General features: G+C 41.7%; 1 protein-coding gene across 3 annotated transcripts in view; it reads right to left on the reverse strand.

The window, feature by feature from the left end:
• znf536 (zinc finger protein 536) overlaps positions 1–22909 on the reverse strand; it is a 310124-nt gene that overhangs the window by 128321 nt on the left and 158894 nt on the right. For all 3 annotated transcript variants that reach the window (XM_062989495.1, XM_062989496.1, XM_062989497.1), the window contains one exon: positions 7810–10055. In XM_062989495.1, the coding sequence (XP_062845565.1) occupies positions 7810–10054 (2245 nt within the window). In that variant the 5' untranslated portion in view covers position 10055. The remainder of the gene's footprint in view (positions 1–7809; positions 10056–22909) is intronic.

A 22909-nucleotide genomic window follows, 5' to 3' on the forward strand; every position in this document is an offset into this window, starting at 1 on the left:
GCTGCCTGCTACCCTGAGCCGTGGTGTCGAGTTTGGCTAGAGTCGAGAGGAGCAGCTGGGCCAGGCTAACGGGGAATGATAATGACCTCAGAAATCTGCTCCTCGCTCCACAACAATAGGGTGCTCAGTCTAGTGGAAAATTGTGTTCATCAGCTAGCTCTGCTCTCTTACTAATTGACATTGCCAAATATTTTAAGAACAATTGGAATGCAGGGCCGGAGAAAAATGAAGATCTTAATCCACGGACGTTTTTTTCGGACCATTTTTTTACCCCCCAGCTTCCCTCCCGTCACAAGATTAGAAGATAACCACGGCTAAATTTATATAAATGGAATAAATGATGAGAGAAACTTTTCATGTCATTATCTGCCTCATGTCAGTGTTGTGATGCTGACACAAAAGGCTTTTTTATGTGGCCTGTCAATGGGGTTAGGACAGACAGGGAAAAAAGATACTCATCAGAGCATGATGAATGCCCCCTATACCCCCCTGCCCTGGCCAACCCAGCATGGTTGTGGGAGAAAACAGTAGAACTGTGACAAGTGTGCCTTTTTAAATGCTTGTAGTAAATCATCATATCTTGTAATATCAGTCACTTATTCCAGAACATGATCAAAAAATGGGGACGGAACCTGAGAGCAAGTTTTAAAGCAAGCAAGGTCGCGGAAAAAAAGGGGGGGGGGGGGGGGGGGGGGTCATGGTGAAGAAGCGAAGAAGTAAAAGGGTAAAGGAGGATTCTTCTGTCATGGTATCATATGCCTGGTCCTCCATTTTTAATGAGACAAAGGTCAATGTATTCACTTGCTCTTTCACACGAAAGCAACCCCAATCATGCCCAAGTTCACTTGTTCAAACAAAGCGCCCTCCCACCCGGCTCGGCCATTTGTATGCGTTGAGGTTGAGAGCGGGAGGGCGAGAGGAAGGAGGGAGAGGTTCGTTCCAGAGGAATTTCGGCTCTGGTCGAGGAAGGCAGCTGTCACCCGTCGATCTCCGGGTCGACAGTACCGTAGTAGACGCGAAAAGTGGTATGCCGTCCAGGAGTATTTACCTCTAGTAATAATAATCTAATAATAATGTTATGTATGTTATGTTTTAATTAAAATACATAACAAAAAACTGCAGAGGGCACAAACATACTGTATATATCTGTACCCTCTGCAGTTATATATACTGTATATATATAAAATCATCCCTGCCAAAAAGGCTTGTATGGGAGAGAGGTAAGCAAAGCCAAGGAATTAAAATAAAAGGTTTGTCTACAGCATGGAGTTTACTCTCTCCAACCTGTGATCTCTCTCTCTCTCTCTTTCTCTCTCTCTCTCTCTTCCCCCTCAGTACATTGCTCTGTGTTGTCTCCATAACCAAGCAGGGAATCCTAACAGGATCATTAAGACATAAAACAGACTGATAAATGTTTCATAAGGACTGCCCGGTGACAGCCTCAAAGGAGTACGGGCGGTAAACAATCAACGTTCAGAGCCGCTCGTTCATAAATCTGTCCGTCCGTCCGTCCATCCTTCTATATGTCAGTCTGTCTGTCTATTTATCTGCCTGTCTGTCTGCTGTCTGTCTATCTTTGCAACCATCCATTCATCCACCCATCCATTTGCCTGTCTGTCTGTTGTCTGTCTACCTGCTGTCTATCTATCTATCTATCTATCTATCTATCTATCTATCTATCTATCTATCTATCTATCTATCTATCTATCTATCAACCCACCCACCCACCCACCCACTCTCCATCCATCCATCCATCCATCCATCCATCCATCTGCCTGCCTGTTGTCTGTCTACCTGCATCCATCCTTCCATCCATCCTTCGCTCTTTATGTCCGTCTGTCTGTATATCTGCCTGTCTGTCTGTTATCTATCTATCTATCTATCTATCTATCTATCTATCTATCTATCTATCTATCTATCTATCTATCTATCTATCTATCCTTCCTTCTATATGTCTGTCTGTCTGTTTATCTGCCTGTCTGTCTGCTGTCTGTTTACCTGCTATCTATCTATCTATGAGTCTGTCCGTCCGTCCGTCCATCCTTCTATATGTCAGTCTGTCTGTCTGTTTATCTGCCTGTCTGTCTGCTGTCTGTCTATCTTTGCAACCATCCATTCATCCACCCATCCATTTGCCTGTCTGTCTGTTGTCTGTCTACCTGCTATCTATCTATCTATCTATCTATCTATCTATCTATCTATCTATCTATCTATCTATCCATCCATCCATCCATCCATCCATCCATCCATCCATCCATCCATCCATCCATCCATCCATCCATCCAGTATTAGAACATTTTATGTACTCATTTTATTAAAAATCTAATTTTATTAAGATCTAATTTTATTTTTGAATTATTTTTTCACCCAATGTAATCATTTCAAATTCCTGATTGCAATGACCACACCTGCCCTGACCAGACCCAGACTAGCATGCGCCTCTCCGAAGTGCTTATTCATTGTGGTTGGTCACCCTCCTTGAATCATCCACCACTCAGTGATGCTATCAGCTGTGCATCTACTCAGACATGATTGGCTAGGTCTGAGAATGGGGGGTATTCCTGCCCTGCACTCACCAGGGTTGGGTTGACGTTGGTGCGAAGCTAGTTGGAATTAGGTTAGAATGTAGAAGTAGACGTTTTATTTTGACTTTAATTACACACTATTACATTGTTACAGTAATCCTGCATGTGTAATTACCCCCAGTGTCATTTCATAATTAGATGAATATCCATGCTTTATAACCTAAGGCATCCATTGGCAAATCCAATTTCATTTTGACATGTTGGACAGCGGTGAAGACCTGAGATATATCTAAATTCCTTAGCTGTGTTAAACATTTATACACTGGGGATATAAGACAAGAAAAGAGTGAACCGGGCCAGTTGAGAGTTCGAATCCTGGCTCTGCCATGCAGCCAATGTTGGGCCCTTGAGCAAGGCCCTCAACCCTTTCTGCTCCAGGGGCGCTGTACAGTGGCTCAGACTGTGCTCTGACCCTAGCTTCCAAACAATGGTCAGGACCACCACAGAGCAGGTATTATTTGGGTGGTGGATCATTCTCAGCACTGCAGTGACACTGACATGGTGGTGGTGTGTTAGTGTGTGTTGTGCTGGTATGAGTGTCCACTTACTGTCCACTCTATTAGACACTCCTACCTAGTTGGTCCACCTTGTAGATGTACAGTCAGAGAAGATTGCTCGTCTATTGCTGCTGTTTGAAGTGGTCATCTTCTAGACCTTCATCAATGGTCACAGGACGCTGCCCACGGGGCGCTGTTGGCTGGATATTTTTGGTTGGTGGACTATTCTCAGGTTAGCAGTGACAATGAGGTGTTTAAAAACTCCATCAGCAGTGTCAGTGTCACTGCAGTGTTGAGAATGATCCGCCACCTAAACAATACCTGCTCTGTAGTGGTCCTGTGGGGGTCCTGACCATTGAAGAACAGCCTGAAAGGGGGTAACAAAGCATGCAAAGAAACAGATGGACTACAGTCAGTAATTGTAGAACTACAAAGTGCTTCTAATTGGTAAGTGGAGCTGATAAAATGGACAGTTGAAGCAACTTACATGCCAAATAATCCTACCACCGATTCCTTTCTTTTCCCTTCAACCTCTGTGTGTTCAAACAGACGAAATGTTTGCGGTGCCCCCTTTCACGCCACCCCGAGCCCTATTTTACATAGTATTACTTTAGGTTCAATAGTGTCTCCTCTGCCATTCAGAATAAGCCTCTGTTTAAGGCGATCTCGGTCTGGTTCTCTCCGTCTCCCCGCGCCGTCGCTCAAAGGCCTACCGTAATGAATGCGGAGACACTATCAAAAGTGGTGCCCCCTTGTTTATAGAGCCCGAAAAGGATCTGAATTAACAATGGATTCCTTCTGCAGTCAAAGCAATCTTGTAATGGTAATAAGAAATAAAAGAGGAGATGGGAGAGGGAGAAAAATGTAATAAAGGAGAAGCTCGAGCAGACGTAGAGCGCCGGAGATTCCTCTGAATGAGAAACGTACATTTAAGGTTGATTATTGAGAGGCGGAAGAGAAAGGTCTTTAAAGGACGTTTCTGAGGCAACTCTCCCTCTCTGGATCTCTAAACAACACTAGTGTTAAAGACAAAAGCGATTGTGTCGACCTTCTTTCACAGTTGAGATGTTATTGTTGATTACTATAATTTAAGTTTAACGCAGAATTGCAGTGGGTAGGTGGTTTAGAGGTTGGCGAGGCTGGTACGGAGGCTGCTGCGTGTTAAAGAAAGATAGAATTATTTTATTTTTTTTTAAAGAAAAAAAGAAAAATTAAAACCGTACACACGAGAGAGGAAGTGTGTTTTCTGTTGCCAGCGACAAGTGAGATATTAAAAGTAAAAGAGGTATAGCTTGCCACATCCTGTTTCCTAATGTGCACACACATAGGTTTGCAGGCGTACAGATAAAATACAGTAGAATAATAATAAACAAACACCTAGCATGATCAAAACCTCCAAAGCAGCACTTTGCTATACAGTATAGATTGTTATTATTATTATTATTACTATTATTATTATGCTGTTTTTTTTTTCCTCTGCATGCATCTTACCTGGAGCTTTGTTGTGGGTCGAATATGTGCTACTAAACACTACTATTTGAGCTCTAGACTTTTTTTTTGCATGTTTACTACTATTTTAATTCAGAAAACCTGACAAACCATGCTGTTTTTATTTATTTATTTATGTATTTATTTTTTAATTTATTTATTTAATTTTATTTATTATTTTATGTATTCTTTTATTTCATTTATTTATTTTATTTATTATTTTATGTATTCTTTTATTTTATTTTATTTATTATTTTATTTTATTTTATTATTTCTTTATTTTATTTTCCCCCAGGTCACCAAAAGCTACTTCAAATTGACAATATTTTTTTATATTTTATAGAACACTACACTTTCCTTTTTATAACATTTTACCAAATGTCCCAACTATTGTGGAAATGGGTTTTTTATTTGTTATTTGATTTCCCTCCTTTTCTATTAGCAATGTTAAACTTGGATTCGTTCTCTTGGTACAGCAGACTACAATAAATAAATAAAAAACTAACATTGTTTTTAGTCATTCATATTGAAGTACTATTTGACTGTACAGCCAAAAGTATGTGGACATCCCTCCTAATAAGTGAGTTTTGGTGTTACAACTAAATGCACTGCTAACAGATGTGTTAAATAAAGAAAAATAAAATCCAAATTCTAACTAACTGCGCTTGAATACACAGTATATTATTATTTGTATTATTATTATTATTAATAATATTAATAATAATGTAATTAATATATATTTTATTTATTTATTTTTTATTATTATTACTATATTTTATTTATTTATTTATTTTAATACCTCTGCATGCATCTTACCTGGAGCTTTGTTGTAGCTTCGAATAGGTGTTTGATATTTTAGCCATCTATCTGACTATACAGTCAAAAAGTATTTGGACATCATCACTCTTGGTTACAACAACTATAAAAGTAATTACTGTCACAAACATTGTTCTTTAAAGGAATTACACCTAGCATTGGGTAGAGGATTATCCATGTGTCTGTGTTATTAAACCTGAACTATTCATCAACTGGAAAGGGGAACTTGTATCTGAATCAATATCACCAGTAAGAGTCAATCCCTGGACCCCAGCGGCAACAGGCTAGCGTGTTTTCCCACTGCACCACCTAAAACTGCTTTAGATACAATCTGGACTGAATGATGTCTAAACCCTGGTCATCCCATGTCAAGGTTTCGACCATAGCCGATCACGTCAGTGTGGACACCCGTCCGCCCGATATCACTACTGAGACTTAACCCCGGGTGTGTTCCTTATGACTTTACACATGTGAGACTGTGTTAGCCGACCGGTTTACAATACAGCAAGCCCTCAAGGTCAAGCTCAAAGCGTGGACCTGACGCTGCAGGGATCAGGGGGTAAAAGGGGGGTGCTGGCACCGTGCCCTAAGCACCTAGCTGGGCTGCAACCTGGGGATTTTAACTGGTGTCCGCACTTTAGTGCCAACTCACCGGGAGGATGACGAGAGATATTTCATTGTCATTCTTTGATGAAGCAAAGGTTGTCATGAAGTGTTATAATAAGTGTGGAAATCGGTTGCTTGTGCTTTTAGGAACTCGACGTCCATAACAGTACAAATTTGTACCCTTAAACTCAACGTGTTCAGCTCGTTTTTAAAAACATGTATTTATTTAATTTCAAATGAACAATGAAAAGTCGCTTTGTTCAGCGCTTGGCTTGAAACGAACCATCAAATCCACTCTGAAAGCTTCACGTGTATCTGTGTTTAGCTGGATTTTCCCCACTGTTTCACTTTTAAACTTGTGTTACAGCTCGGGGTTCTGAGGAATTGTAAGTTAAGCTTGTTTTATGTGTTATTTTCATTGTATAAGTGTCAAAAACAATGCTATTATTTTACATATGCGTAAAATATACACCGATTAGCCATAACATTAAAACCACCTCTTTGTTTCTACACTACACTTGTCCATTTTATCAGCTCCACTTACCATATAAAAGCACTTTGTTGTTCTACAATTACTGACTGTCGTCCATCTGTTTCTCTGCATGCTTTGTTAGCCCCCTTTTATGCTGTTCTTTAATGGTCAGGACCCCCACAGGACCACTACAGTGTTGTGCTGGTATGATTGGATCAGACACAGCAGCGCTGATGGAGTTTTTAAACACCTCACTGTCACTGCTGGACTGAGAATAGTCCACCAACCAAAAATATCCAACCAACAGCGCCCTGTAAAAAGCGTCCTGTGACCACTGATGAAGGTCTAGAAGATGACCAAGTCAAACAGCAGCAATAGATGAGCAATCGTCTCTGACTTTACATCTACAAGGTGGACCGACTAGGTAGGAGTGTCTATTAGAGTGGACAGTGAGTGGACACGATGTTTACTGCAATCCTGAGAATCATCCACCACCTAATAATACCTGCTCTGTAGTGGTCCTGTGGGGGTCCTGACCATTGAAGAACAGTGTGAAAGCAGGCTGAAAAAAGTATGTAGAGAAACAGATGGACTACAGTCAGTAATTGTAGAACTACAAAGTGCTTCTATATGGTAAGTGGAGCTGAACAGGTTTCCCATACATCCTAATTGGAAAAAAAAATACCTTGAAACTCAACGCCAATCCCAGAACCAATTGATATTGAGTTTCAAGGTACCAAAAATCACGTCTGTGCGATATCGCTACTCCGAGGTTACAGCGTCCGTATTTCTAATTAGGTTGCGGGTTGCCTGATATTCTTACTCAGATTAAAATAAGCGCAACCCATGGCCTGTTCGAACCCGTGCGATAAGAAACGAACGGAACGACGACGACTTAAAAGCCAGTTTTCGACCCGTTTTCTATGTGTATCTTTAATTAGTGTCTTGTTTTGCTTAAACCGACTGATTATCTCGTAGTCGTGACCTAATTATCAGACAGGCTGCTTAGCTGCGCCGTTCTACCCCGGAGGGATCGCAAAGTTACCTTTAAAAGTTCTGTAATCATTAGCTGCAGCTTCTCTTAATCCCGCTAAACACACACTTTATCTCCGAGAGCGTCGCGTCCCTTAGCTGGGGTGGATTTAGCGTCTGACGGCTTCTGAACGGAAATGACTTGATCGCCGGGGACGGGTCAGGACCGTGAAGACGAGGAGGGTGGGCTGTGCTGAAATGTATGTGGTGTATCACCCACATGCTGGTACTACATGACCATGACCATAAGATGAACCTAGGACCTAGTTCTGCATCAACTATGTGTAGGTGGTCCATAATAAAAAGGTCCTACCTGAAGATGGAGAAGAAGGATGAGGGCTGTCATCCTGGACACTCCCGGACTGGGAGTGTCCTCCTCCGGCTCCGCTCTCTTCGGTCACGTTGGACGAACCCGGGGTGGTCGAGCGGCTGATGGACTGAGACTCGGGGTCACTGGCTGAACCGCGCCTCTCGTCGAGGACGTGCTGGAGGCCTTCCTCTGGACGACGGTCTTTGTTATGAACCCTGGAGTGAACCACCATCTGATGGTAGGTTCTGAACACCCTACCACAATCGGGGCACTCACTGGGCTTGTCTTTAATGCTGGCCAGGCTGTATTCGAGCCCTTGACCGAGACCCAGACCTCCATGGTGAGGCAGGAACTCACGGTGACTCACATCGAAGCCTCCGGTTTCCTCCTTGATGGGCATTATGCCTCCGCCGGGTCTTATCCTGTGCAGGGCGTCGGAGTGGTTTTTCTGCTTGAACCCGTCGTTCGAATCGAGAGAGTGCTCTTGCTTGTCTTTCCCGAAATGCGCCATCCCGGCAGCGTTGGCCATTTCTTCTTCCTGCCCGTGGGCACCGTGGTACTGCTCTTTCGGCATGAAGGAGCGCTCGACAGCCATGCTGCGTGCCATGATCTGCCAGGCCTGGTAGCTATTAAGCGGGTCCATTTCCGCCACCTTGGCCGCCGCTTGTAAGCGCTCCATGCAGCTAGACTTAAGAGGAGGCACCAGGTTGAGGCAACCCAAGAGCGAACGCTTCTCATTCTCTCCCAGGGCATGGCTCATGCCAGCCACTGGTCCCAAGAGCTTTCCGAGCATCTCTTTTTCCTTCATGGCTATGCCAGCCTTGGCCAGCATCTGGTGTTGTTCTGCCAGGGTTTGCTTTTCGGGATTGAGGAAACCACCTTGCAGGCAGGAGATGTACCGTGAATACAGGTTGGCATGAGCCTCTTGGGCTAAGCTGCTTATGCTGTTCATGGAGGGTCTGTCCTGGTCGGCGCCACCTCCGATAGTCGGCTTGCTTTTGATGGCTAGCTTGTTGAGATGCACCTTCATGTGGTTCTTGAGGAACCACGGCTCCTTGAAGCGGCGTCCGCAAATCTGGCAGCAGTGTTCGAACGAGTCCTTGTGCTTGCGCATGTGACCCTTCAAGAACCAAGCCTGGCTGAAGACCTGGCCGCACACCTCGCATCGGAACTCGTTGGCGGGTTTTTCTCCGGTGCCGGTTCCCGTGCCCTGGCCTTGTCCGGACTCCGCGGTGATGTGGGCCTTTTCGACGTGGCTGATCAGATCCTCTTCCTGGGAGGAGGCAAATTCGCACAGGGTGCACTTGTAGGGTTTGTGAAGGATGCGAATGTGGCGCTCCAGCTCCTCGCGCTTCTTGAATTTGCCCTTGCAGAAGGTGCAACGGAACCCCTGGGCCGGGTTGAGCGCCTGTTCGTCTTGTTGGGTGGTGCCGGCTGGCTTGGGCGAGGAAGACGGCTGCGCGGGTCCGTCGGGGGTGCCTCCGAGAGTCGTGGGGGTCAGGAGACCGCACGCAGAGCTGGGCTGTTGTTGGTTTGGGCTCTGCAGACCGAGTTGTGGTGTGATGGACTGTGAGGGCTGCAGTAAGCTGCTCCTCATCTGCTTATCGCGCAGGATGGCTCGCTCTTCCAGCTCGTGAAGGAGTCTGTTCTCTTCGCGTACGCGCCCGCGACCCTTGCCGAGATTTCCCAGCTTGTGCGTGCGGAGGTGAATCTTGAGGTTGCCCTTCTGGGCCGCCCTGTGATCGCAATAGGGGCATTTGAAGGGCTTCTCTCCAGTGTGGGTGCGCATGTGCAGGGAGAGGATACTGTTGAATCGGAATCGTTTCCCACACAGCGGGCAGGGGTACTTGCGGTTCTTGCGGGCGTCGTCTTCTATGTCGTTCATCTGGGACATGATTCCCAAGTTTTGCCCGTTGAGGAACTGCTGCAGGTCCACGCGACCGTTGAGACCGCTCAGGGCGCTCGCGTCCATGTTACGGTTGAGTTGGTTGGCTAGCAGAGCCATCTGGCTGCTTATTGGCTGACTCGCGAGAGAGGCGTGTGTTTTTTCGTCCAGCGGCGTGGCAGCCTTTTCCTCTGGGATGGGTTGGCGGCTCTGTAGGTCAGGGAAGGCATGGCCGAGCTGGGCAGTCAGCTGATGCAGTTTCTGACTGATCGGATAGCGGCCATTAAGCACAGCGCTGCTGATATGGATGTCGGTATCTGGGACCGCTGAGGACACACCAAGGCACAAACTAGAGTCTTCCATCCTGCAGAGAACAAAAGAAGAGACATTAAATATGGTCCTGTGGTCCTGTTTTTTCTCATTAAAAAACAGTCCATAGTAAGGGGTATCCCCTAGAAGATCAGAACCATGCACATAAAGTGTGTAACCAGTATGAATAAGTGGGGTGATTCTTTTACACCTGGCAGTCTGGGACCTGACTACAACTTGGACCTAGTGTTTACAATGAGCAGACAACTATAAATCATAAGTAAAATAAAATACAAAAGGTAAAAATAGACATTGCGTGAGTAATAGAAGATGCTAAGTGGTTCTGGTGGTCAAGATATATATAAAAAAAAAAAGAATAAATAAATAAATAAATATGTTTATCTATAATAAAAAAAAAATATATATTTTTAATTGAAAAACAAAAAAATAAATATATTTATAATAAAAATAAAAAATATATATTTTTAATTTAAATCAAATAAATAAATAAATATATTTATCTATAATAAAAAATATATAGTTTTTAATTGAAAACAAACAAATAAATAAATATATTTATCTATAATAACAAAAAATATATATTTTAATTGAAAACAAATAAATAAATACATTTATTTATAATAAAAATAAAAAATATATACATTTTTCATTGAAAACAAATAAATAAAAAATAAACATATTAATAAAATAATAAAAAATAATTAATAAAAATAAAAAATATATTTTAATTACAACAAATAGAAAAAAATATATATTTATCTATTATTTAAAAAAATGTTTTTTAATTAAATATAAATAAATAAATAAATAAATAAGTGTCTGTATTAAATAGGGTGAAAAATTAAATGTTTCCTAGACATCTTTATAATGCTTAATTATCCAACCTTATATGCCATTACATTAGACCTTGACACTGACACAATGATGCCACTGGTCCACTTCCCTTTGCCCCTTTTTCCCCATAAACAATATTAAAATACTCTTTTTTTATATTAATTAATTTATTTATTTATTTGGATTTTTAAACGTCATTTTTTACAGTTCGGCTACATTCATGACAGCAAACATGGGGAGAACATGCACATAGGAAGGACCCGGACCACTTCAAATAAAACCGATCCCCAATCGTTTATAATAAAATACATGGTAAGAACAATATTTTATAGCAGTTTTCCTGGTTTGGGGGTTGAAAACTAGCTAATAATTTAAAGAAAACAGCAGGCCAGGAAAATAAGATCCGAAACATGTTCAGTTTATTAAGGCTTTAGCACAAATACAAACAAATGTCACCGATTTTTTCCGTATAAGGCACGATTTCATTCCTACTTATCGTGGCTTAATTTTGAAAGGTTAAAGAAATCAAAATTCATCTCCGAATTTTCCGGCGTTCCAAGTCGTGCAATCTGTGTGTGTGGGGGGAAACGGTTATTAACGATGACTGCTCCACAGTGACGAGTGTGAAGAAAAAAAAGAGAAGTGAGTTTATCTCCTTCTGATTTTTATGAAGTACTACATGTACTCTCACACTTTGGGGGAGAAGCAACTCTCTCAACTCTCAGAAGTTTCTCTCGAACAGTAACATAATTTTGGAGGCAATAATTATCCAGTAAACACCAGCGAGGCGCCGCATAATTAAACTTCTCGGGCCCGGCCTATCGGAATTCCTCCAATTACACGCCTTAATGAAACGGAGCGTTGGCATTGCCGCGAAAAGTCGGCACAATGCTACAATTACGATATTAACAATGGCACTTAAAACCGAGGGGTTACTCCAGTAAACACACACCCTTATCTCGGGTGCCGCGACACTTGTCTCGGCGTCATTTTTCATTAAGACGCACATTACGTTTGATCCGAATCGCTTTGCTCTCGCTCCCTCCTTTCTCTCCGCTCTCACTCTCGTATGGCTTCCGTTGAGTGGAAAACAACAGTTGGCGTTATTGAAAGGGTTCCCGATGTATCAGAGGCTTCCCAGCTTTGAGAATGGCCACGGAGCGGCCCGGTGCACCGTCAGAATGAACTGAATACATAAGCAGGGTCTCTTGTCGTCTGGTTAGGGCACGGTCGGGCAGATTTAAAATTCTATACGCTGTCTGTTTGTCAGATTCCCTCGTGATGAACAGGGTCAAGCTTGAGGAACAATAAAGCAAGTTTTCCTTTGGTCAACACAATACAATGTATAAAGTCTCATTAAGCCGATTAGTATGCTGCCTGGTAACAGTAGCCAAATGCAATAACCACCTCCTTGTTTCTACACTCACTGTCCATGTTATCAGCTCCACTTACCATATAGAAGCACTTTGTAGTTCTACAATTACTGACTGTAGTCCATCAGTTTCTCTGCATGCTTTGTTAGCCTCCTTTCATGCTGTTCTTCAATGGTCAGGACCCCCCACAGGACCACTACAGAGTAGGTATTATTTAGGTGGTGGATCATTCTCAGCTTTGCACTGACACTGACATGGTGGTGGTGTGTTAGTTAGTGTGTGTTGTGCTGGTATGAGTGGAGTTTTTAAATACCGTGTCCACTCACTGTCCACTCTATTAGACACTCCTATCTAGTTGGTCCACCTTGTAGATGTAAAGTCAGAGACGATCGCTCATCTATTGCTGCTGTTTGAGTTGGTCATCTTCTGGACCTTCATCAGTGGTCACAGGACGCTGCCCACAGGGCGCTGTTGGCTGGATGTTTTTAGTTGGTGGACTATTCTCAGTCCAGCAGTGACAGTGAGGTGTTTAAAAACTCCAGCAGCATTGCTACTAACACACCACCACCATGTCAGTGTCACTGCAGTGCTGAGAATGATCCACCATCTAAATAATACCTACTCTGTAGTGGTCCAGTGGAGGTCCTGACTATTAAAGAACAGGGTGAAAGCAGGCTAAAAAGTATGCAGAGAAACAGATGGACTACAGTCAGTAATTGTAGAACTACAAAGTGCTTCTATATGGTAAGTGGAGCTGATAAAATGGACAGTGAGTGTAGAAACAAGGAGGTGGTTTTAATGTTACGCCTAATCGGTGTATAATGCCATGGTACTGTAAGCTCTTCCAAGACCGGAAAACCCCGTATCCACATTTACACACAAAAAGTCCTGGTCGCACCGTGAGCGTTGTGGTAGCCAGTGGGCGAGGAGCACATATTTGATGACACTCTGACTTTAAGGGCTCTAATAAGGACTCCCTGTTTGTCGGCTATTTACTCTTCCTACGCCGAGCTGGTTGGGAACTCTTATCACTTCAAAATGAATAAAAGACTGTGGTCACTTCCAGTTTTCTCTGAATGCATCGTGGGTTGCTATTAAATGCCATTTCGCTTTGTCCCCGGCTACGTCTCGGAGGAATAAAAAACGAGGGAAAAAAAATGCGTTGAAACAATGCAACAATGCTCTGTAGGTGTATTATGGATTTAATGTCTGGGTATGAACACACTCACGCGTATAAGCATGCATACTGCTAATCTACATCGCTAAGCAATTATAAGATGAAATCTAATATTCAGCAAAACAGAATTCAGGGAGCGAGGACAATTATCGATGCACACATTTGTGAATATTCAACAGATAATCTAAATTATAAGGGTATTATTATTATTATTATTATTATTATTTCTTAAAAACTAAATAAGTATTATTTTATTTTTTTATTAAATTATTATTATTATAATTATTTGTTTTATATTATTTTATTTTTTTCAGATATTTTTTTCTTCTGTATTTCACCCTATTTTTTAACATTTTTTATTATTATTATTTTTCTTTTTTATTATTATTATTTTTTTTTTTTCAGATATTTTTTGCAGATATGTCTTCTGGATTACACCCTATTATTATTAAGTCAATGTTATTATTATTATTATTATTATTTATTATTTATTTATTTATTTATTTATTTATTTATTTATTTATTTATTTAACTAAATAAGTATTTTTTAACATTTTCTTTTTTATTATTTTCTTTTTTTTTTTTTTTATATTTTTTAAGATATTTCTTCTGGATTTTACCTTATTATTATTATTATTTTTTTTTTTTACTAAATTAAAAAGTCAATTATTATTATTATTATTATTATTTTCTTTTTTATTATTATTATTTTTTTTTTAGATATTTTTTAAGATATTTCTTCTGTATTTTACCCTATTATTATTATTATTATTATTTTAAACTAAATTAAAAAGTCAATTATTACTATTATTATTATTATTATTATTATTCTTTTCTTTTTTTATTGTTTTCTTTTTTTTTTTAGATATTTTTGTAGATATTTCTTCTGGATTTTCCCAATTTAGTCATTTCCAACTGTGTGTTGCTTGCACAACCCCCAATCTGATCAACCCCAGATCTGAACCCCTGTCCAATCTTCTCACCTGCCAGAGCTGTATTGCGTTATGAGAGACATGCTAAGCTTTATCTGACAGACCCCTTTCCCCCTTTCCTACTTGGGAAGTACCCGGACCAATCCCAGGGATCACCTTCTGCATCCATCCTTACTGCATCTACAGTAGATTCTATCCGACGTGATGGATGTTGACCAGGTCGGTGTCTCTGCAAGCTTGTTAGACCGCTGTGCCCCCTGAGCACCCCTTGCATATACGCAGACTGGATTCTGCAAAGAAAATCTCTGATTTAAGCAAGCCCTGATGAGCTTTTGCTTATATGGTGAGATAGCGGCTTGCCCTTCTTTTCAATTTTACTTCCTTTTTTATCTTAGCCATATAACAAAAGCAAATAGATGAAGGAACGATGTGGAATGAACTGACAAACCAAGTTTGTTTTTGAACGCACCCTTACTGAAGAGTGTATGCAAATGACGGGAATTAATATGCTGTTCTTGCTTCTGAGTCATTCCAGATTTTCTGATTAAAAATGAACGTTTATACAGTATAAAGATACGACACACTTGCTGAGGCATCGAAGAAGCACCTATACAGTACACGGTCGACTTACAGTATACAGTCTGAGCAATTAAGGGTTAAGGGCCTTGCTCAAGGGCCCAACAGTTGCAGCTGCTCTATCAAAACACGCATTCTTCCATGAGCCACATGCGATGCATTTAGTGGTTTCCTCTGTTATGATTTGCACCAGAGCGACTCGAGTTTCTGCTAACCGATAAACGACCCCGCTCCATCCTTCCAAACATTGTAACTTCTGCTAGGCTCACCTATTCGGAAGCATGTCATCGACCGGTGGTCCGCGGTACACGCGCTGGCTCCCCCGCGCTCTGCACCCCTGTACGTCCCGGCCGCTTCGGCGTCTGCGAGGCTGATTCGAAAGTCTGTGCGTGTACCTGAAACCCATAGTCTAAGAGCAGCCGCGCGCTCTAATTAATCTAGCTGAGCTTTCTCAAAGCCGCGAGACTTCCTCTGCTGGTGTGTTCTCATACGGGAGCCGGTGGCATGCACGTCTGTGGTTAATACATGAGCTTTTAAGCAACACGGCAAAACAACCGGATTCGGGTCTTATCGATTGGTGTTTTGAGTTGCACGTTGCTCTGCAGCTTGGGTAGAAAGTAAAACGTGCGCTGTGCATCCGCGCTGTGTCGTTTAGATGTATTTTACGAGCAGATGTGCTTACATTTTATGATAACGTTGATAATAATAATAATAATGAATAATTCCACTCTATCCTCACTGATGTCATGCATTGCTCTTACTTAGACGTACTGATTGTGCTTAACTGATAGTGATATCTGATCTGATTGTGGTTTCATGTACAATAACAGGATGCATTTACAGTACAGAGGACAACTCACATGCTCTTTAAATCAAAAATTTTATCAGCTCCACTTACCATATAGGAGCACTTTGTAGTTCTACAATTACTGACTGTAGTCCATCTGTTTCTCTGCATGCTTTGTTACCCGCTTACATGCTGTTCTTCAATGGTCACGACCCCCACAGGACCACTACAGAGCAGGTATTATTTAGGTGGTGGATCATTCTCAGCACTGCACTGACACTGACATGGTGGTGGTGTGTTAGTGTGTGTTGTGCTGGTATGAGACACTTCACTGTCACTGCTGGACTGAGAATCGTCCACCAACCAAAAATATATCCAGCCAACAGCGGCCCGTGGGCAGTGTCCTGTGACCACTGATGAAGGATTAGAAGATGACCAACTCGCCTCTGACTTTACATCTACAAGGTGGACCAACTAGGTCGGAGTGTCTAATAGAGTGGACAGTGAGTGGACACGGTATTTAAAAACTCCAGCAGCGCTGCCGTGTCTGATCCACTCATAACAGCACAACACACACTAACAAACACACCACCACTAAATAATACCTGCTACAGCAGCGCTGCTGGAGTTTTAAAACACCGTGGACAGTGAGTGAGTCTATTAGACACTCCTACCTAGTTGGTCCACCTTGTAGGTGTAAAGTCAGAGACAATCGCTCATCTGTTGCTGCTGTTTGAGTTGGTCGTCTTCTAGACCTTCATCAGGCGTCACAGGACGCTGCCCATGGGACGCTGTTGGGTGGATGTTTTTGGTTGGTGGACTATTCTCAGTCCAGCAGTGACAGTGAGCATTGCTGTGTTTTATCCACTCATACCAGCACAACACAACAGTGCCGAGAATGATCCACAACCTAAATATTCCTGCTCTGTGGGGGTCCTGATCATTGAAGAACAGGGTGAAAACAGGCTAAAAAGGTATGTAGAGAAACAGATGGACTACAGTCGGTAATTGTAGAACTACAAAGTGCTTCTATATGGTAAGTGGAGCTGATAAAAAAAGGACAGTGAGTGTAGAAACACTCTCTTGTCTCTTTTAAACATAAAGCAAAACAACAACGACTCCCTAGCCTCACTCCACTCGAATCCAAAAATGTAAAAGAAAGAAATCATTTGCAATTAGCTGCTTTGTTATTTCAGGCTTATATTGATCAAAAATCATTGACTAATTACCATGCCAGGGCGCATGAATGAATTATGAAAGAGGTCACGATCATTAATAAATCGATCGTTATTTACTCAGAGTGCGAAAGTCAGCCGAAGTCATTAACGACTTTGATACGTATAAAGAACGAGGGGACAGAATTGGAATACGGTCGCCATATGCTTGCATATCTAATGCGAGGACATTACGCTGGCCGCTACGTGTTTACGGATGTATGGACAGAAACGTGCGATAGATCGATCATAGCGGATCCCGCCGCTTATCTCGGTGCATATCTAATGTGAGGGTATGATGGTGCCCGCCTGCTTTGGGCTCATGGACGGATGGGCAGATAAATCACGAGCAGATTGTGGTTCGGATCCTACTTTGTGCATATTAGTGACTCAGACCTGATTCTCTCTCTCTCTCTCTCTCTCCCATTCTGTTTAGCCCGTTGCAGGTGGTCTTCCGAACGCTTCTAATTAATCCAATAAAACGTGCCTTGTTTTTCTTCCTCTCGATGCTCTTTGACTGAACTGGATTATTAGTGGCTGTAATGAGGCATTAAGGCAAGGTTCCCAGCGCAAGAACTAAACTGAATCAAACACCAGACTGAGAGAACAAAGCCGTTCATAGCGGGCTGTTCGTGAAATGGAATAGAAGTGTGTGCACTTTGTAACAGTTGCCTATATTCAGGTTAAAAGTATACAGTAGTTGTAACACACACTTGAATCTCTATGTGGTGTTATTATAACACATCACAGCTGAAGCAATTTAAGGGTTGTTGAGTTGCCGCTGGTTTAATCATGTTGTAACCCAACTTTAGGTCATACAGTTATACAAACTTTATACTGGATGAACAACTGTGACATGGCAGCATTAACAACATATCCTTCTACTCTAAAGTTCTACATCATTCATTGTTTTGTTTATTTGATAAATACCTCATCTGAAAGCTTTTCTAAAATAAATGCTGGAAAACATTCAAACACCAACCAATCAAGTCTGTGGTGTCTAGAAGCCCCTGAAACATGGGCATCACTGTGGGCGTATAGGTTTCCTTTGCACCCTAAAGCTTGACCAAACCAAGTTTGTTGCTGAGCACACGGACAAGATAGAAAGCGAGAACTGGGGCAGTCCAACATCTAAACGCTTGGTGATAGTAAGCTTGCTTGACTGTGGACAGTGTCAGCAATAATCCAGGAACTTCTCACTTGACATTTGTAATAGTTCTTCTTCTCATTATTATTATTATTATTATTATTTATTTGTTTGTTTTTATTTTTATTATTATTATTATTTATTTGTTATTATTATTATTATTATTTATTTATTTGTTATTATTACTATTATATTATTATTATTATTATTAATAATAATAATAAAGGTAGTAGTATTATAATTTTTTATTATTATTTGTATTTATTATTATTATTATTATTATTTATTTGTTATTATTATTTTATTATTATAATTATTATTTATTATTATTATTATTATTATTATTATTATTATTATTATTAAACATCCAACATCTAAACGCTTGGTGATGTTAAGCTTGCTTGACTGTGAATGGTGTCACCAATCTCCCAGCAGCTTCTAACCTATAAAAGACTTTGAAGCACTAGTCAGTTACCAGGTGTTGACACGTGGTGTTTAAAAATCCCAACAACACTACTGCACCTGATACATTCATAGCAGTACAGCACACACAGTAACATCAGGTCATTGTCATGTTAGTGTCATTGCGGTCGGTGCTGAGAATGATCTTGTGATGATAGGGATCCTATAGGGGTACGGGGAGGGTGACAAAGTGTAAAGAGCGACGGATGGGCTTCAGTTAGTAATTGTATACTCGTAACGTTCATCTGCATGGTAGGTATAACTTCCCTGAAAGTAGGTTCCAAATAGGTTCAGGGTAAAATCTATGTAAACTGCTGACTTGATAGAATTTGGATATCTTACAACCTGGCAACCTGATTTTTCCCCCTGCCCTTCATCATTTCTCATAATACTACTCTCTCTAGTCATCCACAGCAGACAGTATATCATTGAGAGGCCCTTAAGAGAACCTTTCAACAGGTAGTTCAGCTTTCAGCTCATCTTTACAGATCAGTCTGAGACTCACAAGCACAACACAGAGAGAGAGAGAGAAAATGCTGCTCTTTTCATCCCAATGTCAGACGGGCTTGTTGGGATGCCAGCGGAGGGCAAGATCAATGGGAGACCAGAGAATTCCCACAGTTCATTGTGCTGCTTGGCTGCATCATCATCGTCATCATCAGATCGGGCTGGCCGTGAGCTCAAAGCGTGTCTTTATGCGAGCTTTTGACGGTGCCGTCCTGAAGTACGGCAGATGTAGAGTGTGTGTGTGTGTGTGTAGGGAGAAAGATTAATAACTTTGAGCATTTGTTAAGCAGACAGCAGGCTGGAGAGGAGTGTTAGTGGGGGTCTGGAAATAAAGATGTGTGGGGTGCTTCAAAAAGATGTTCGCCTCACATACAAATGTGTAATGAATACACGCGCTCACCGTGATGCTTATTTGTATATAGAGGAGTGTCAGTGCGCAGGGTCAGTCATTGTACGGCGCTCCTGGAGCAGACAGGGTTAAGGACCTTGCTCAAGGGCCCAACTGTGGCAGGCTCCCACTGTCCCACATTCACATTACACAACCCTATATTGGAAGCTATCTGTCTAAATGAGGTACCCAAAGTCCTAGACTCTATGGGTCTGTCCGAAAACCTACTGAGCTGCCTTGCTGCCTACTGCCTACCTAGGCAGCTGCCTCAGTAAAGAGGATTCTAATAAGACATCAACCTATAAGGCAGGTTATTCAGATGCACTACCACCAAGCCAACACAGATAGTCTCAGGCCAATTAAACCAACGAACTGAGGTGGCACAACCCGCTAGCATGCCAGCTACAAACAGAACCAACTCTATATTATTCCATAAGACTTTGATATGTGATGTTCAGTCAGCACAATCGAGTGTGATTTTCAGCCGTCCACATACTTTTGTCCATTTGGTGTACATTTAACAAGCCCTAATTCAAGTCAAGGTTCCTAATTCTGCAGCTCCCTGATGCAACCCTGCTTACACCAACTAGGCATAACATTATGACCACTTTCCTAATATTGTGTTGGTCCCTCTTTGGCTGCCAAAAAAGCCCTGCAACTGTGATGCACTGTGTATTCTGACACCTTTCTATTAGAACCAGCATTAACTCCTTCAGCAATTTGAGCTACAGTAGCTCGTCTGTGGGAAGCCTTCGCTCCCCACGTGCATCAATGAGCCTTGGCCGCCCATGACCCTGTCGCCGGTTTACCACTGTTCCTTCCTTGGACCACTTTTGATAGATACTGAGCACTGCAGACCGGGAACACCCCACAAGAGCTGCAGTTTTGGAGATGCTCTGACTGACAAGTGCACCCTCCAAGACTGGCTGTTTGGCAATACCCTCACTTACAGGCATACCCAGTCGTGTCTGTGTGGACGCCCGACCGTCCGATAGCACCTCTGAGATTTGAACCTTGGATTTCAACAGAGATGGGCTAGCTGATTGTACCGATGTGTCACCCAAACGTTACTAATGGAACTTACTGAAGAATTGTAAGGGAGCCACAGCCATTATTCACATTTAGATGAAATCCAGGGTTCAAATCTCAGAGGTGCTACCAGCCGGTCGGGCGTCCACACAGACATGGATTGCCAAACAACCCAGTGAAACAGTTAGTGGAACATACTTGGAAGGTATCTGTCCCAATGAGATATAACATTAGGGTGACACCGCGGTACAATCAGCTATATTAAATCCAGGGTTCAAATCTCAGAGGTGCTACAGGCCGGTCGGGCGTCCACACAGACATGGATTGCCAAACAACCCATTGAACAGTTAGTGGAATATACTTGGACGGTATCTGTCCAAATGAGGTATAACGTTTGGGTGACGCTGCAGTACAATCAGCTAGATGAAATCAAGGGTTCAAATCTCAGAGGTGCTATCAACCGGTCGGGCGTCCACACAGACATGGATTGCCAAACAACCCAGTGAACAGTTAGTGGAATATACTTGGAAGGTATCTGTCCAAATGAGGTATAACGTTTGGGTGACACTGCAGTAGAATCAGCTAGATGTAATCCAGGGTTCAAATCTCAGAGGTGCTACCGACCGGTCGGGCATCCACACAGACATGGATTGCCAAACAACCCATTGAACAGTTAGTGGAATATACAGTACTTGGACGGTATCTGTCCAAATGAGGTATAACGTTTGGGTGACGCTGCAGTACAATCAGCTAGATGAAATCCAGGGTTCAAATCTCAGAGGTGCTATCAACCGGTCGGGCGTCCACACAGACATGGATTGCCAAACAACCCAGTGAACAGTTAGTGGAATATACTTGGAAGGTATCTGTCCCAATGAGGTACAACGTTTGGGTAATGCTGTAGTACAATCAGCTAAATGAAATCCAGGGTTCAAATCTCAGAGGTGCTACCGACCGGTCGGGCGTCCACACAGACACGGATTGCCAAACAACCCAGTGAACAGTTAGTGGAACATACTGAAGAATGTTAAGAGAGAAACAACACAACCACTTGGAAGGTCTGACCAAATGAGGTATCTACTGTATATTCCTTTAACAAATCCTGATGTGCAACCAGATGTTTAACTATAAATCTCTGTCATATTCAGGTATTGCCAAACATGGCTTACCTTTACCGAATCCTTCAAACGTCTGTATAACCCCTGAATACGTGAATATTAGAAATAATTGCTGCTTTCTATTTTTCCACCCATGCTGGTTCTGTTCGTATGAGTTTAGCATAATGATTTCAACAAGGGGTGTTGTTTTGACAGGTGGTAAAATCAAATCGTGAGAAGGGGGAGACAAGGTTCAATTTAGTTGGTGAATCTTTTAATTGTTGCTTGGCTAATTAAAATAAAAGCATGTGAGAGAGAGAGGGAGAGAGGGAACGGATTCTTAACACAGTACACTATTTACCATCGCTTGTGTGCATACACGGCTCTAAATCGTCTCTTCGGGCTGTTCTGCGTATGAACGAGTGAGAAAGAGAAGAGAAGGATGGCATTCTCACTAGCTTTTCATGAGGGAAGCCAGAAAACAAAACAAATGTATGGCTAATTAGAGATACTCATTACAGAATTCGAGTCGAGTAATTATTTAACATCACGCCGCCATTAATTAAACAATTTTATTTCCTTCTTGTCTCTTTTTAAGACCGAAAATGCAGGTAAGAGCAGCCATACGCTCTACCTGTTAAAGCACTTGTCATCGCAAATTGGCTTTTTAAATATTGAGCCGCTTCATGTCTTTTTAATCTGGCCTAACGGCGTCACTTTGATCGACTCCCTCGGCTTGTCACAAAGTGCTCCGTCACGGCGGTTATGTAAGTGGATACGTCCATAAAGCTCTTTTTTTTTCTCTTTTTTTTTTTACACATCCTGTTTAACAAAAGCCAGCAATCTTATCGGAACCATCAGGAAGTCAGACTTCAGTGGAAATGCTCGAGAATTCTTTGCATATGGTTTACAATGCTATTGTTTGCAGCTGTAAGTAGCACAGAGGCAAAACCATCGTTCAGTTTCTCATGTCTGTACAAAAAAAAGAAAAAAAAACATTCGATTCTGTCAGTAGGTGTGAAGAAAATGTTACGCTGATTATTAAGGAGGGTAAATGGTGTTTTACTTTAGGGCAGACTCTTGAGATAGGGTGGAGGACCTCGGGGAAAGCCAGAGGTTGTATTTATTTATCAGTCTTTGACGGAAATGGTGTGGCCGCTCAGACCAGAACAACTAGAAACAAAGTAAAAGATAAAAAAAAAAAAAGACATTACATGTATACACCAATTTGCTTTTTATTTAATTGTATTTATGTATCAAGTAATCTATTTAGTTTTAATATAGTTATTTTATTATTATTATTATTATTATTATTATTATTATTATTCATTAATTTATTTATTTTTTTATATTTTTAATGAATAT

This window comes from Trichomycterus rosablanca, chromosome 27, assembly GCF_030014385.1.
Source record: "Trichomycterus rosablanca isolate fTriRos1 chromosome 27, fTriRos1.hap1, whole genome shotgun sequence".
In the NCBI taxonomy this organism is placed as follows: Eukaryota; Metazoa; Chordata; class Actinopteri; order Siluriformes; family Trichomycteridae; genus Trichomycterus; species Trichomycterus rosablanca.